At 41.5% G+C, this 17,606-nt stretch overlaps 1 protein-coding gene across 2 annotated transcripts in view; it reads left to right on the top strand.

The window, feature by feature from the left end:
- Nucleotides 1-14,555, top strand: part of PTPRO (protein tyrosine phosphatase receptor type O) — a 239,788-nt gene extending 225,233 nt beyond the window's left edge. For both annotated transcript variants that reach the window (XM_057703324.1, XM_057703323.1), the window contains exons 23-26: nt 4,201-4,355; nt 6,435-6,570; nt 12,182-12,302; nt 13,360-14,555. In XM_057703324.1, coding sequence (XP_057559307.1) covers nt 4,201-4,355; nt 6,435-6,570; nt 12,182-12,286 — 396 coding nt within the window. In that variant the 3' untranslated portion in view covers nt 12,287-12,302; nt 13,360-14,555. The remainder of the gene's footprint in view (nt 1-4,200; nt 4,356-6,434; nt 6,571-12,181; nt 12,303-13,359) is intronic.
- The last annotated feature ends 3,051 nt before the right edge of the window (nt 14,556-17,606 follow it).

Below are 17,606 nucleotides of genomic sequence, written 5' to 3'. Positions count from 1 at the left end.
AATAGGAGGGAAGTTTTACTAGTATTCTCCACTTGAACATGCTCTCTGTTGAGGATAAACAATAGGAAAGTCCTCATTGAAATGCGCTTCTCTGCCTAGAAACAACCTTTCCTCACAGTATAGATCAGAGGATGAACAAAAGAACCTGCTTTGTGAAGCCCATGAGCTAACAATGAGTTTTACCTTTTTAAAGGTGGGAAAAAATGAAAAGAAGAAGATTTCACAGGAAATATTATATGGAAATTATATAATTCAAATTTCAATGCCCATAAATAAGATTTTACTGAAACATAGCCACAAATTTGTTTACCGATTTTCTGTGACTGTTTCTGCGCTACATCAATCTTCAGTAGTTGCAACAGAGACTGTATGATCTGCAAAATCTAAGATATTTACTATCTGCCCTTTACAGAAAATGCTTGCTCACCTTAACATAGACAATGGAAACAAGGATTGTTCATATCAATACAACATAAAAGCACTCATTAACTCACCATTTATTGATATTTACAAGAAACAAATCATTTCTTAACCACTATTAGGTAACAATGGCTTTTGCTACATTGAGAATCTATGCAAATTCCAGTGTAACTGTTAACAAACTACTCCATGCCTTCCCATCTCTTTGAAGTGCCCATCTCCTCCTCTTCCCGAAGCACGCTGCTACTCAGAGTTTCAGCTCAAATCTTACGTCCTTCATCAAGCCTTCCCTAGTCTAAAGAGACCTTTCTCCCTTCCCTCCCCTGCTCCAGTCTCACGTATGTCACTCCATCACAGTGCACCATACATGGTGATGATTCTCTCACTTCATGTCTGCCTTCCCATTCCGCCCCCCCGCCCCATGTGCTGTGATGGACTCAAGCACCCTGTTTTAATACTCCTCGTAATCCCAACCCTCAGCAACTTGATAAATCTCTGTGGAATTGATAAATTAGTGAATGAATGAATGTTTTCAAAAATAATAAAGCACTTAGAAAACGTCAACGGACTTACCCATCAGAGAAAATATTTGACAATCTCAATTCCATTTGAACTCTCCTTTCTTTCTTGGCTGTTTTACCCAGAAAGGCAGTATAAACTGCTATACAAATATAGAGTAAATCTTTCCCTAGGTTTTGCACCTGGGAGAAAACGGTTGCAAAGGAAAAATAGGGTCCATTCCCCTGACTGCGAAGAGTGACGTTGATCACTTTATGAGCAATACTATGTTCTTGTCCTTGGTCTTAAATAATAACTTTTCAATGACAACCGTGTTAAGGGCTTGAAATATAGGAATGAAATGTTGAATAATAAGATTTTTCTGGTTTCTAATACAGTAGTTACAATCATCTGATCCCAGAGCGCCCCCTTTTGGCGATAAACATACAGAATCTAAATTTTAAGCTCCTGCAATGAAGGTTAAATGACCAAAGAACATTGTGCTGTGCTGATGAATACCTTTTTCTCTTTTTTTCATTTTCTGCTTATATACTTCTTTATTGCCTCCAGGTGGATATGTGGAAACTTTCAGAGTACAACCAGATAAAATTACACAAGTGAGGAAATCAGAGTATGAGAAGTTATGGAATAGTTAAGTCAGATGTAACCAGCGGGATTTTCTCATTTAACAGAAAAGGAGGAAAATGACCACAGCACAAAATTTGTCACATTCCAGTACTTGAAACTTGGCATGAACTGAGTAGGAACTGGAGACTAAAAACCAGCAAAAACTTGTTGGTTCCCGTTACTTGTGCTTTGCTATTCAGCTGACAGGAATCGCTCATTTGGTACAAGACCTTTGCCCTGCAGCGACAGACAGACTAATGACAATTTAAAGGTTTCTTATTTTTGAACCACCTTGCATATTTTAGAATATGGGTACATTTTCAGATCAACTGTATAGACTAATAGAGATTATATTAGATCTAATACAGACTATATTAAAATAATATACTATAATGTAGTTTATATTAGAATATATATATTCTAATATTGTTTTATATATATAGGTATATATATGTGTGTATATGTATATATTCTGTCAATGAAAATAACCAATACACAATCTATAATAGGAATATTTATTTGAACCAACCTGAGGACACTAGCCTGGAAGACAGCCTCTGAGATAACTCTGAAGAACTGCCTGGGGAAGCATGATTTTCAGCACAGTTTTCTATCTTGTCAGAACAGGAACATTAAAGAAGTCAGGGATGCGTCCCTTCAAGTTTTCAAAAAAAAAGAAAAACAAAAAACAGATCAGCACCTACGCAGCAAGTCAGTATGGCCTTGGCACCTAGGAAGGGAGTCTTAACATGGAAGGAGGACCAGCACTGGCCTCCCAGGAAGAGGGGCATTTCATCTTCATTTTCAACACGAACATCCTTTACTTCTGGGCAATGCACCCTTTTCTCTAATAATTAAAGCAGATGTACAATGTATGTTTGATAGGCCACAAACAGATTGTTCTGGTTAGCATAATATTCAAGTGAACTCATGTATAACCCAGAATGACTACCTGTACCTCAATATGTAAAACTTTCTTTTATCAATACACATGTATCCTACAACGTACCAGACTTGTGCTCAGCCTGTGATCCGCATTCAGAAAGAGCAAGCATTTTCATGAGCTTTTCTGGGCAACCAGAGTTCTCTGGTGATGGACTCTCCTTAAATCTTCCTGGCGTTGAATAATTTATTCATTCTGTACAATTTATTGTGCTCGAGGTACTTTCTTGCCATACATCCTGAAGACTGCAGTGAGGCTGGCCAGCATCTTTGCAGATTTCATGCTCCATGTGTCTAGGACAAAGCCCTCGAAACTTCTCATGGAGAGAAACACTGCCTGTGACCGGAGATGCATGGCCTTAGGCCAAGGAGTCAGTGGGTCTAGTTGAAATGCTGGCATTTATATTTATACGAATATTATTATATTTTTATTTACATGCTTTAGTTATACATTTATTTATATTTATAATTTTTACCTCACCCAAGACCACCGACGCTTTGAAATTCATTTCTCTCTAATACGTGAAAACCTAAACCTTAGCTCCAAACTCATAGCCAGGCCAAATTCTTCCAAATTATGATATAGTATTCTATCTCTTGAGTGGATTCTAGGGTCTTAGCAAATCTGACGAATGGGGGATGCATTAGATCTTTGTGAGGCTTGGATTTGGAATATTTCTGATGGTTGATAATAAGGGCAGAATAAAACCTTATGCTTATGAATTAGTAGGGACTGTAAAAGTAAACCTCGAAGGACCCACATCCCTGCTGATATTTACTCAGGTCAGAGGGAGCAACGATATATTCGGTGCATGGGTTCATAGGAATGGGAAAATACACAAAACATACCCACTACTGGGATTCCCAGAACCACCCACTGAAATACACTGAGCTGGATGAGAGCAAGTGGTAATAATTATACTGTAGCAGTGATGAGAGTATCTAACAGATACCACCCTTCGCAAACACGATCGCACTTAATCCCCACAGCAACGCTTCTTAAAGATATCATGAGACCATTTTCAAGCGAGAGAAAACTGATGTTCAGCGAGTTTGTCTTGGGTCCGTTTCCCTAACATCTGAGCCCAAGACAGGGATCCTCACATCGGAGATGTTTTGAAAGTGTAATGTTGGGTAAAATCTGTACAGGAACAAATGAAGTAGGATAGGACTGTAGAGCTGTCCCACCACGACTTTTCGTGCCCCAGTATCCGTCACTCATTATCTGCAGGCTGCCCTCAGCCTGAGAACATGATCTCTTAGGCACTTTCCAGCAAGGCAGCTCCCTTTAGTGGGAGACACCTGTGAAGATGGGGGTGCAGCTAGATGCTATTAGCAGAGCCAGGGAGAGGGTGTGCATCAGCCTGGCCGAGCGGACTGAAGCGGGGCACCAACAGCATCTTCCAGGGTTTAATTCATTGTCCAGAGGTGATGTAACTTCTCAGTGGCGGAGCCAGGATACAAACCCTGATCAGCTTAAGCCCTTATCACTACACAGGCATGGACTAGCCTATTCATCCTACTAGCTGAAGCTTTATACCATTAGTACTTTTTTCAGGGCCTGCTTTGTGCCAGACACAATGCTTAGAACTGGAAAGGGAGGTGTACCTACCAGGAGTGGAATGTAGCTTTATCCTCGCTTGTGAGCTGTCTCGGAGGCCTGAGCCATCCTGACAGTGGCCTGAGAGATTAACACTTGTTTTTCTCCTAAAGGCTGACGAGATGCAGGATGTGATGCATTTTAACTACACCGCGTGGCCTGATCACGGAGTGCCCACAGCCAACGCTGCAGAAAGCATCCTGCAGTTTGTACACATGGTCCGACAGCAAGCTACGAAGAGTAAAGGCCCCATGATCGTGCACTGCAGGTAACCTCAGCAAATGCATTGCCTGTGAGGAATCACAGAGGAAATCGCCCACCATTCTATAAATCCCTGATCAGATGGAATTAACAATTAAATGAATTATGATTTTAAAAAATTTATGATTAACTGAAGTCTTACTAGATACATGATTTACTTATAATATGGCTATCTTATATCCTGTAGCATATGAGATTAATATTATTACTCCCATCATCAGATTAAAAAAAAAACAAAAATAAAAACAAAAAAAACCTAAGGAGTAGAAGGGTTAAGGGAGTCACAAAAGTTCATGCATCTAGAACATGGAGGAGTTAGTATTCAAATCCAGGCACGCCTGTCTCCAAAGGCCATGCTTTTAAGCACTATATGATAGTATCCTATCCTATTGAGGATTCTGTGGGTTTATAATATAGCCAAATACAAAGTGAAATTAAAAATAGCCAATCACAGCCCAGAGTAATATAAATAGACATAAAAAGCAAGTCGAAGGAAAGGAGAAATAAAAACATTCAGCTCATGAAGATATATGTGCTCGGTTTCTCGTCAAGGTTATCTCTAAATTTCTAGATGGCGCAAATGAAAGGGGCTATATGATCTATTGCATCATCAAAAACCAAGAACTGCCCTAAAGCCTTATGGAAAGAGTTATCTTTGAGTTTAAGCTTTCTTTCCTACCGAGTGAACAAAGCTCCATCAAAATCCAGCAGCGTGACACAATATTGTCGTAAAATGTTCACAGAACCTCAAAAGAGCAAGGGGTATAAATGTGCTCCTATTGTGTATCAGAGATAGAAGTGGGATAAAGATGTCAAAGGAGGCACCGACAGCCAATAATCCTGGATCTAGCACGTTGGCCTTTGTGAACCAGAATGGCTAGGGGTGTGTGTGTGTGTGTGTGTGTGTGAGAGAGAGAGAGAGAGAGAGAGAGAGAGAAGAGTATGTGTCACCTTGGAAAGAGAAATGTTTCACAGGCCACCAAATTTCTGATTAGGGAGACTACTGTTGCTGTAGTCATTCCCAGGTCAAAAGCTCTGCTTCACCAGATGAAATTATCTGGTCTCAAAATGACTCTTTCCAAGAGCAGAATATAAAGCTGCTCAATCCTGGGGTCAAACTCATGGACTCCTTTCACGCAGGTAACAGGTATAGGTCTGGATGTGACTCCATGAGAATTCACCCAGACACAGAACATTTTGTCAGAGAAGATAAGTCCTAGGAGGGAAGAGTAGTCTGGGAAAAAAAGCAAACTCGGAACTCATGGTTTTTCCTGTTGGATTTCTCTCCCAGCAAATCCCACAAGTGAATTGGTTTTGATTTCTATTTTCTCGTAATCCAAGAACCAGTTGGCACTTCAGCCCGTGAGTGATTGGAGGAAAAAGAGGGCTGACTTTAACTGTAACCCTGGGGACTGCGGTGGAGAATTGGTCAGGCTGTTTCACTCCACTTCCCTCTATGCCCTGAGCCCTGGGATTTGGGGACTGGAAGAGACTGGGTCCAAATATGAAATCTGATTTTGAGGCAACTGAAGCAGATCAGCACCCACTAGCAGGGCAGATGGGCTCTAAGGAAGGTCTGAGATGATGAACTTGAGCTAGGGCTGAAGGCACACAAATCACATGGCCCCAGACCTAGAACTAGGGTGTGGGCATCTCAACTAGACTTTCAAGCCAGGCAGGAGGGCTTAACTCTGAGGCTGCTCAGAAGGCTGGAACTGTTTACGCGTATCAGCTCCCTGGGTGCAGGAACCAACTCTCCAGCAGGCTCCATATGGAATCCTTACTTTCCTAAGGAACAGAGAACGTGGAGGCAGAAGGGGCAGGTGTGACCAAGGCAGACCCACACCACTTTAAGGGAGGTAGCAGTGATAGAACTGTGACATCAGGGGACACATCAACCACAATTGCATACTTAAAAATCAGTTAGGTGGGAAATATTGTCAGTTTAGTCTTTTCTTTTTTTCCAATGAGGCACCCTGTAGTTTTAGTGGGGTTTTTTGTTTTGTTTTGTTTTTTAATCACCAATTTGTTTCCAGCAGTGTAGAAGCGCTGTCTAAGTGATGTGCTGTCGGAACCTCTTTTTCAGTGCTGGAGTCGGTCGGACAGGAACGTTCATTGCCCTGGACAGGCTCTTGCAGCACATTCGGGATCATGAGTTTGTCGACATCCTAGGGCTGGTGTCAGAAATGCGGTCATACAGAATGTCCATGGTACAGACCGAGGTAGGAACACAATCATATGTATTTTTAAATTTGCCCTTGGCTGAAAAACTTCCCATTATTCAATCTCATATGTCAAAACCATTGTCTCGAATTTTTTTGTGTGTGTGTGTCTGCCGTTCCCAGTTTCTTACTGTGCACATTCAAACTGCTCCAAGGTATAAAAGACACAGATATTAGTCTCTAGAAATCCATTCGGTGTACAGTGCCTGCACTTTTATTGGTGTCATATGCTCTTCAGTAACCCAGAGCACATGGATATATCTATAATGGAATAAAAGCTCTTTGAACAGACTGAGAGTTCAATGAAGGTAACAGCCATCTGGGGAAATGCCACCAAGTGGAGTCTTTGGAACTGCTGTGATTTAATGTCTATATAAAATGCTAGATTTGATTCAATGTTTGTCATTAGTTTGCCCTTCATGTGACTCAATTCACTTTTAATGATAATAAGGGTTGAATTTGTGCCTTCTGATGAAGTAGAATCCTTATGATTTTAAGGATTTCCAGATCCACACCTACCAGCACTGTCAGTCCCCTTGAGCTAAATGAATGGATTCGTCATTGTAACAACGTGCAGGCATCCCCAGAAATATCCATCAGTGTTACGTGCTCCCCTTCCTCCTCCTCTCCCAAGCACTCTCCACCCTTGAAGCCTTAAAAATGCACTCGGGCTGGAGTGGCAGCCCCAGCCAGACACCATCACACCGCCTCAGAGCAGCCGTGGGTGTGCCCCTGTGCATGCCCCAAATCTAAGCACAATAGTTTCTTCGTAATCCTAGTCACCCAGCCATATTCACAACTTCTTAGCTTCAGGCGGACAATAATCCTTTTTTGCAAGGAGTGTGTGTAGGAAGAACACTTGTGGAATAGAACCGAGTCTGGCCTGACCGCTGACTCAATTCCCAAGGGATTAAAACCTGCCTTACTCTTCCTCATGCTTTTCCCATCCACCACCACTAGATGTCAGTATTATTCAAAAGCCCGCAGCCCTAGCTGTGGTCTCAGTGCTTCTGTTTCCCCTTTCCCACCCTTTTCGCTTTTCTCTCTTGCTTCCCCAGCCCATCTGACCAAGGCTTGGCATCGCCATTCCCATCTGTTTATTTCTGAGCTCTAGCAAGATCACAGCGCTTTGGAAAGCGTAACTCATTCACATTCAGGTGGCTCATCGATGATTAGGAAGGACATCTATTGGTGCCCGCACTTCCTTGCGATCACTCACATGCCAGTCCTGCTACCTTCTAACCTACCGCTGTGCAGACATGAACATTACCTTATTATCATAACTTTTTTAAATTAATTTATTATTTTTTGGGGGGGTACACCAAGTTCAATCCTTTGTTTTTATACACATATCCCCATATATCATAACTTTAAAATGTCCTGGTTTCCCAGACAAGCCCACCGACCTAGTGATTAAACAGCATTTTATGAATCCGTCCATAGTTTTGGCTTTCACTTCCCTAAATCTGTATCCTCCTACGTGATTAAAACTCTGTATTGCCTATATTAATCCCCAAGCTTCAAAGGGCCACTCCTTATTTTAAGTATTTTGGATTTGATGAATTGTCTGCCCTCCTTGACTTAATTTATACCTTTTATAACTTTATAGACTGTGATTATAGCCTGTTGGCTTTCAACTTTCCAACAACAGAATCTTAATCCGTTTTTAAAAACTACCTTCACATGGTAGACCCTCCATCCAACTTTCAATGCCGTTATCTTTCTTCACGTGTGGTAATCACACGAGACCAGAGCTGCCCCCATGTGCCTTTCTGCAAAGCTGGGGAAAAGTTTAGTTTTCTCCCTAACTTTCTTTCCTTAGATTTTGACTGCTTCTTTGTTTGTGGTAGTATTTTAGGTTGACATCTCCAGGGAAACAGTCTGTTTTAAGTATGATATCCCTTCCCTGAACTCTCATGGGAAAATTCAAAGTCAGCAGAAGAGACAGAGGTTACCACGGGTCACTTACTTTTCCCAGCTGTTCCAGTTCACTCTTGAGTTCCCTCAGGATTTTGCAGTGATCCTCTCTAGTTCAAGTTATTTGTTTATGTCAGTTTTGTTAGTTATGTCTGGAACATCTTGTCCACTGATTTACCTCTTTTTTCCCTCATTCCTATGCTCTTCGTGGTTTAGCCTATAACTTGAATGTTAGGATTTCCCTAATATCCTCCTTCAGCTCTTTCGCACCCCAGTCCTGCTGCCTCCTAGTTTACTGATGGTGATAAGTAAGGAGCAGAGTAAAAAACTATTGTTGTTCATCCCAGAGCTCTCCTTTGACACTAATGGTTTTCAAGGGGCCAGAATGATTCTACAGCTGGGTCAATGCACGTGGGTGAGTCAAAAATTATCTGCACCCTGGCTGTAGAAATTATTTTAATTTAGAAGAGACAAATACATCATTTTTCAACATCATCTCCTTGCTTTTTAATACGCTTTGTCCATCTGTCAACAAGCTTTCATATTCCCTCATTAAAAAATGTTTTAGGCTGAGCTGCGAGCCACAAAGGCACCACTGTCTTCACTTTGTCAGAAGTGAATCCGGTTCCTTCTTGATGGCTAACACTTGTGCGACCTTCCTTGAACTTCTCTATCCATTCATACACACTTCTACACGATATAACACTTTCTCCATACACTGCGCACAACGTCTTTGATAAATAAAGGCACCAGGTACACTCTCAGACCACAAAAAACGAATCACTGCAGGCTGCTCTTCTTTCATGCAAATCACAAGTGGGGCATCCATTTTTGCTCGCACCGCAGTTACAAATGAAGTGATGTAACACGTTCACACCTGCACAGCAATGACTGGGGAAACAATAGCCTTGAACGGAAAGTGCCGATAAGACAGTGCAGCCAACACAAGTTTGAATATAACTGGAGTGCTGATAATTTTTGACTCACCCTCGTATATACAGGCACCACTGTGTGTTGTGTACAGGTTACTTCCCATGCTGTTTTCTAATTTTCCTACATCCTCTCAACTGCCCATCACCTTGGTTCTACTACCTCACCCCACTCCACAAACAGCAGAAGTCACTGACTAATTCGACCATGTCCTCAGATGCACATTTCAGGTCCCCGCCACACGCTGCAGGGGCCATATTTTGATAAGCCCCTTCTCCTTTCTCAGCTAAGCAGGCACGCCATGTGGACCCCTGCATGACAGCAGCAAGGGGTAGTCAGAGAGTAGGGTGATCCCAGCCTGCCCACCACACAACTCACTTCACCTCTCAAATCTCCCATTCCAATTAAAAGATATACACTACTTTATGTAAGTTAGGTAACCAACAAGGACCTACTGTATAGCACAGGGAACTATACTCCATATTTTGTAATAACCTATAAGGAAAAGGATCTAAAAACAATAGGCATAGATGTATGTATAACTAAATCACTTTGCTGTACACCTGAAACTAACACAACATTGTAAATCAACTATACTTCAATTTTTTAAATTAAAAAAATAAAAATTAAAAACACATTTTTTAAAAAAGCTCCATTCCTCATCTGTAAAAAGTGAAGGACAGCGTTCATGAATTGTTTGTTGTAAAGTATACATTAGGTGAACCCATGTCATCAAGATAAGTGCTTTGAAATTTCGAAGTGTCACGTATGGATGGCCTTCACCTCTCCTGGGCTCTCTTCTATTTTTATCAAAAGTTTTCTTTAATTTTCCTCTAATAGGCTTTCCCTGGAGGTCAGCTAGGGCCTTGCCTTGAGCAGCCAGCCCTCCTGATCGGCAGCCTCCCAGTTTCTCAGGAATGCTCAGAGATGCGTCTGTAAATGTGTCTTTTATTTACACAGAGATGTGTCTTTTACTTACTTTTTCAGTGGCCCAGCTACTTTTTTTTTTTTTTAATGACACAAAGTTTGGCCACTGTGTAGTTATGGGTTGAGAAACCAGGTAATCCTTGTCCTTATCGATGCCCTTTGTTTGACTCCACACCAGAAACAACGGAGGGATGTGTCATAACAAGAAACGGAAGCTCAGTTACTGATGTGATATTGTCACAAAATAAGGGAACATATTTCCCCAAATTTTGTTGAAAAATACATATGAGTCTAGGTATCAATCCAGGGAAGTTTGAAGTATTTAATCTTATCCTTTGTATAAAATTGTCATACAAAAGTCTCCCTTAAATCCTGTGGGTATCTTAAATGGTTCTTCTTTAAAAGTTATTTTTAATAGTATTACTTACAGGGGAACTCTGGAAAATAAGGAAAAAGGAGAAATGACCTTGACTTCATGACATAAAGACATCTACGCTCAATGTTTTGGTATATCTCATCTTGACCGTCATTCAAGTATAATGTTCACACAGTTGTGCTCACATGCTCTATACATATATGCTAATTTTACATTCTGATTTTTCACTTAATATTTTGCTACATGTATCATCCCAGATTGCCTAAAACTCAGTAAATCTCATTTTAAAGACAGAATACTGTTTCCTTTTCGATGTACGTTTGCTTACTTAAAACGTTCTCCTTTTTATAGGACATTAAATTGGATTCTTTCCTGCTTTCTTACTTTGATCTGTCCACAGTGCCACTTAGTAGCATTTTATCAATTGTACCTCTACCAACAGTAGATAAAAATGACTGCTTCAACAAACTCAAATTATCATTGAATGTTACTTTTTCCTTTAGCTTTGCTTACTTTGTAGGTAAAAAATAAATTGTTTTAATTTACAGTTTTTTATTACTTGGCCATTTTTTGCATATGTTTTAATATTTTCTCAGTTTACTTCAAAAAACATTTAATAAGCACAAACTAAGTGCTGGGTATTAGGAATAAAAAGACACAGTCCCTGCCTTTCAGGAATATTTGGTCTAGTGGTTTGTGTATTTTATTTATTTGTCAGTTTAAGCGTGTGTTTTACTGCTGTGGATGATTTTAAATAAAGATAAATGTATCAACATTTGTCATACTTCTAGAAAATATTTTTCCTCTCAGTTTCTGTTTTGCCCTTTATTTTATTCTTTTTATTGTTTGACATTTTTATTTGTAACTTATTTCATTGTTTAAAGTTTAGATAGTCCTTCCTTAAAGTAATCAAAGAATTAACCAATATTTTCCTTTATATTTTTATGGCTTAAGTTATTAAACTTCCTGGAATTTTTTTCAGTGTATTATGAGGTGAAGTGCTATGTTGTTTTTTATTTTCAAAATAGCCCCATGATTTTTTTATGTTTTTTACGTGTGTGTGCATTTGTGTGTGAGTGTGAATGAGTGTGAGTGGGTGTGTACATGTGGGTGCACATGGTACATGCTGCTCTGCCCTGGGCCATGCTGTGCCTGGCTGGGGTGGAGCACAAAGACAGGGAGAGAAGGTCAGTGAATGATGCTGTAACGCCTGAGGGCCCCATGATTTGTTGATTGATTATTCATTGCCTTTGGCACTAAGTAGTGATAGTCTAAGCCCTATTATTAACCAAAATATTTTTACAACTGATTCTCTTGGATTTCTTAGTTATAAAATTGTGTCTCATAAATAATGAAGATGGCTTCCCTTGACATTATAGTATTTAATACTGCCATAGTATTAAAATATATTTTTACACAAAGATATCTTGCTCGAAAACTTGTCTTTGTCTTTTGTTCCAGGAGCAGTACATCTTTATCCATCAATGTGTCCAACTCATGTGGATGAAGAAGAAGCAGCAGTTCTGCATCAGTGATGTCATCTATGAGAATGTCAGCAAGTCCTAGTTCAGAATCCAGACCAGTAAGTAGAGAGGAGCCCATCAGGGGCACCCTGTCTTAGCACAGTGGGAGAGGATGTAATGGGATATGACAGAGGCAGCAGTGGCTATTTGTACTGACTCTGACCCCACAGAGGTGGTCACAGGGAGGTGGTCATAGGGAAAGACAATTATCACAGTAGATCTCAGAACGTCAATGGCCCTTGGTTGGTGGGCGTGGCATGCAGGAGCTTCAGCAACTCATGAAGATTTGACCTCCATTCCCTCCACCCTGAACTTAAATTACTCTGATATTGGATCTGTGCCTGCAGTATCAGAATACTACCATCCAATGCTATTTATCTAGATACTTTATGCAAACATACTGTTGACTACAAGGGCCATACAAGGGGTTACAAAGAAGACATGAGCTGAAGTAGACACCCCAAAGAAGGAAAAACAATATTGACAATAGTCTCAGGTTAGCAGAGTTTCCAGATCCCTTGATCTCATCTATTATGTGAGTACTTACTTGAGAGCATCATGAAAAAAATCATAACACAGTCAATGCCCTTTGCTCACATTTGCCTAGGAGATCAGATTTCGGAGGTGTAAGTAATCTTGGCTAAAGTAACAAGTAATCTTCTGATTCAAATTCAGCTCGGTAAACAGAACACGGAGTGTTCTGAATACATTGAGGTTGGGAGGATCATTGACAGGGAGGGAGAGGATGGGGTGGATTATGGAAGAAGTATGGAAGGATATGGATCAGTGGGTACCAGGATATGATTAGCGTTGGACCTTTACATTCATCAACAAAGAGAGACAGAAAGCACGAGAAGGCAGGAAGGGTCACGAATAAGGAAAGAGAGACGAATTTGCAGGTAGAGGGAAAGACAGTCGGAGCCACAGAAAGGAGGACTTACACAGAGAAAGATGCGCAGATAAACCCACATCCACATGGACTGTGTGGCTGAGTGTAATGAAAGCTAGTGATGGGGTCAGGAGGCGATGGCTGTACTTCCAGCCACAGAGTGGAAGCTGATGAGCAGCTTTGCTCTCCCAGACTGCTTACCATCTTTCTCTCTCTCTCATTCACAGGACAGGACATGATGTGAACCCACCCTCCTTTGCTTCCAGAGTTTTTTTGGGGGGGCCTACTAGCCATTTGCTATAAAGAGCCCTGCTTTGTAGCATGTGGCCAAGGAGATAATTTATCTCGTAGAAGCACCGGGAAGACTTAGCCTTAAAGAGCCTACAGTGTCTTTTGGACTCTTTCACTTCTGGATGTTCAATAAAGGACCAAATTCAACCAGACACCGGGAAGGTCCAGACGCTCTGCAAAGGGCAGGAAGCACAACACTTCCGAAGAGTTTCACTGGCCCTTTGCTGGTTGGGCTGAGGTTTTTGTTGTTGTTTTTAAGTGCAATAATTTTTGTACATGTGTGATTTTATCAAAACGTTGAATTGTTTTCTGCCCGCACTATTGATCAAGCTCATAGCCCAAGAAGGAACAGGCATTGTCAGCGTCAAATTATACCTCATTGTTAAAAGGAGGCATGGCCGCACATGAAGAAATGGAAATTCTGCTTCAAGAAAATTGAACCAGTGATATCTGTACTCCAACATAAGTTACTGGATCGGGAGCGAGGAGGGTGGATGGGGAGAAAGAGAAGGGTTCTCCCCACAGATCAACTGCATACCTTTTCCAAATATGAAAAGCTGTAATTCAGCTTCACAGTAGAGTAGAGAAAAATTTTGTCTTAATTGTTCTAGTTCTTGATGTTTTTTGTGTGTTTTTTTTCTTATTAACGGTTCAGTGTTTCTTCCTTGGCGCTCTTGGACTAATATCACTGTCCAGGTTCTTTTTCAACAAACTAGATCTGGTTCAGAAGACTTTGAAGTCTGCTCTTTAGACTCCGTTGCTGTCTGAGCAATCTTGGTGCCTAGAGTTTGCATTCCTTTTTCTGTTGACCTGCATACACGTAAAAGCTATTTCTTTGCGAACTATAGGCTGTGAACACGCACTTTCTTTCCCTCAAAGAGCTGGGAATTTATGACGTTGTGGCAATGAACTGCAGCATGCTAGGACAATGATTTGGCTACATTTTGGGGGGTAATATTGTCAAGTGTCTCTGTGGATTCCTACAGAGATCTCCTTCTGTTTTGTTTTCTTTGGGGTTGTCAGTTTCATTTAACCCATGTAACTAACAACACTCTATTCTTTGCATTTTGTATAATTACAGTACATGATTGTGTTTTGTGACATGAACGCTGTCAAAATGGACACAGATGGCATCCTGAAGCCTGTTACTTTGTGTCGCTTCCTGAGAATGAAGAGGTGATGGATAAACAAAGGAAAACATTCTGAGCTGAAAGTAAACACATGCTTGCTGCTTCACTGGGGCAGCGTGGCTGTCCCGAGCCTTCCTGTGTGTGTTTCAGGAGGCTGTGTCCCCCTCTGTGCATATGCCCCTTGCCCTGGCTCCCCGCTTTCCTGCTCATCTTCATGAAGCCATGTACGCAGCATCGGTTTCATATTTTATCAGTGACCTTAGTGATGGTGAAGGATGCCAAGTGAACAGCTCTGCACCCCGCTGTCTCTTGTCACTGAGAAGACCTGGCCAGTGCAGAGCTTGGCATGGTTCTTTGCAAGACCTGGCTAAGCAGGGAGTCTCAGGTTCACCTCGTGGGGAGGAGGGCTGTGGGGGAAGGAAAGAGGCAGTCCAGACCCTGCAGGTTGACAGCTTGGACTCCCTGGGTGTTGTCAGCTTTGACTCGCCACCCCCCCTTCCTCCCCTTCTCACCTCCCTGCTGCCACCTCCTTCTCGTCTCACTCCCACCCCTTTAAGTCCCTCCCTGGACATGTTAACAATGTACCACCCTATTCCCTGGAGCACACATGGCTAAAGAAAGGTGACAAGTGTATGTGTGACATCCTTAGGTTTTCGCACACAGACAGGTCAGGAGTGAAGTGGGCAACCTTGGGTGAGCTGATAAGACACTGGCTGGTGCTGGCGCACTCCGCATGTTCACAGACTGGAAGTTTACTTCCTTGAAACTTAAAGCACTTGGTCAATATTTTATGATTTGCTTGAGCACCCCTTCAAGGTAGGGGTCAAATAGTCCCAGATCAGTTTTCCCAAAAGAGAAGATGAAGTATCCAGACTTAGACGGAAGGCTCAGAGTTTAGACGACAGAGGAGTCTCAGCAAGCACTTTACCAGATCATTCCTTCAGGGGTTTCCACAGCCGTCACTCTGTACATCACTGGTACACCAGTGCTCCTGAAATTGTAGAGTTTATGGCGGGAAAAGCATCCATCTGTCAGAAGACTTGGGTTTCAATCCCAATAGACGACTTTGAAATTTATCTGTCCTGATACGTCTCAGTTGATGAACTGTAGAATTACATACTAAAAGCACCATATTTCACCGGTGTAAAGGGTATCAGATATGATAATTCACACAAAGGTGCTTTGTATCTTATTCTTTCATGTACCCTACGGGCCCCTTGAACCAGCTTAATTTCCACTCGAGGATTCAACTTTAAGAATTCACGGTGGAGGCAGCCAGGGTCTCTTTGTAATTAAGTTTTTTTTAAAATCATCTGTGAAGTGCCACAGTGCAATGAACATGGAGGCATCTGTGGTTCACAGTAGCCTACATGGTGCATAGAAAGAGCTGAAGATTTTGGAATAACAAAATGTTTAACGTTGAGTGCTACTGAGATCAAAAAAGTCAATTTCTGAAGTTAATTGGGAAACTACCACTAAGCTCTAATTTATAAATTTCGTATCTAACACCAGTATATCCATCCTTACATATTATGTGGCTTTATTTAACTTGAAAAGGAAAATGATGGATGGCAACCTTTTGGGGAGAGACGGTGTTCTAATTTGGGGTTTACAATTTTCCACTACAAAGTTAACATTGCCCCCCAAATTTAAAGTTAGAAAAGTTAGTAGGTTTTTTTCTTTGAGCTCTTATAAAATCTTTCATCAGATTTTATAATCTCTCCCCATTTCTAAAAGCTGTCCCTGTGCCCAGAAAGGTGATACATCTCTCAAAGAAGGCTGTGGTGTCAACATGTAAAGCAGGGGCCGGAGACTTTAGGTCTCAGTTTTTTGCAGACCAAGAGCTGCGTGCTAGGGACCTGGCTCTCAGCCAAGGAGGTAAAGTTACTGAATCCAATCTCTAAGAGCCAAAATCCTCCCTGCTTTCTAGCAAGGAGGCCTTCCTTTCCACCTCAGGAAATGTCTGATGTAATGTGCTTCAAATTAGCCGGCTTGGTTCCTAGCTCACTGACCACTAGCCTGGGGCTTGGCACAGGCTCAGAGCGCAGAGGCCATGCCCAGGACTGAGAAAGCAACAAAACCTAACGTACACGAACTTCTACCTTTGAATTTTAACAGCAATGTTTGGATGCATCTGAAGGAAACTTAAGCTGTGGTGTCTCTAACTCTTGGCCTTCCAGAACAACAGGATTTTTATTTTCAGTTTCAATGGAGGCTTATTACAAGGCCTTATCCTGGTGGGCCACTCAGTTAAGAATGGAGGACCACGTTTAGCTCTGGGAGTTGTATTATGAGGGACACGAACAAACTGAAGGTTGTTCGTGGCAGGGTCACCAGAACCCTTATGACCTTGTAGGAAACAAAGGTCATAATCACAAGACCTGGGGCAAGTGGGGCTGTTAAACCTGGAGTCAAGGATGAGTCCCTAGTTCATCCAATCATTCACTCAACAAATATTGTTACTTGTTTATCTAATCACATTGAATCAATCAATCAATCAATCAACCAAGGAAAGATGTTTTGACCACTTGCAATATGCCCAGCACCAGAAACACAAATGGTGCCGCAGGCCAACTTGTAAAAATATGTTATGGGACCAAAGGTTGGTTGTTGCTGGAAGGACTAAGAAAACATGAGACAAGTCTTTTTCAACATTTTTCACTTCTGTAGCTCAAATGTTGCCAGTACATCTACTGCAATACCTACCTTCTGCAGTCACACCAGTAATGGGGATACACCTTTTTTCCCAATGGCTTCAGGACAGAAACACTAAGTTCTCATAGTTTTTAATTACTCATCAGTCACTACAGACCCTGACGTGGTCCTTCCTTCTTGATGAGAATCAGCAAGCTAGCCTACTCGCTTCCTCAGAACAAGACTCTCCTCCACCACATCCCTGGCACATGGCTAATTCTTTTCTACCGAACACTTTCGGTATGCTTCTGGAATTGCCACCTCGAGGGTAGCCCATCGCTTCATTTGTCAGAAAGCATTTCCTTCTCTTGGTTACACATCTAAGGACCTTACTAACATTGAGGACATATGGCTCTATA

The sequence above is a fragment of the Hippopotamus amphibius genome, chromosome 12 (assembly GCF_030028045.1).
Source record: "Hippopotamus amphibius kiboko isolate mHipAmp2 chromosome 12, mHipAmp2.hap2, whole genome shotgun sequence".
Classification (NCBI taxonomy): Eukaryota; Metazoa; Chordata; class Mammalia; order Artiodactyla; family Hippopotamidae; genus Hippopotamus; species Hippopotamus amphibius.
This window is presented reverse-complemented; position numbering and strand designations above follow the sequence as displayed.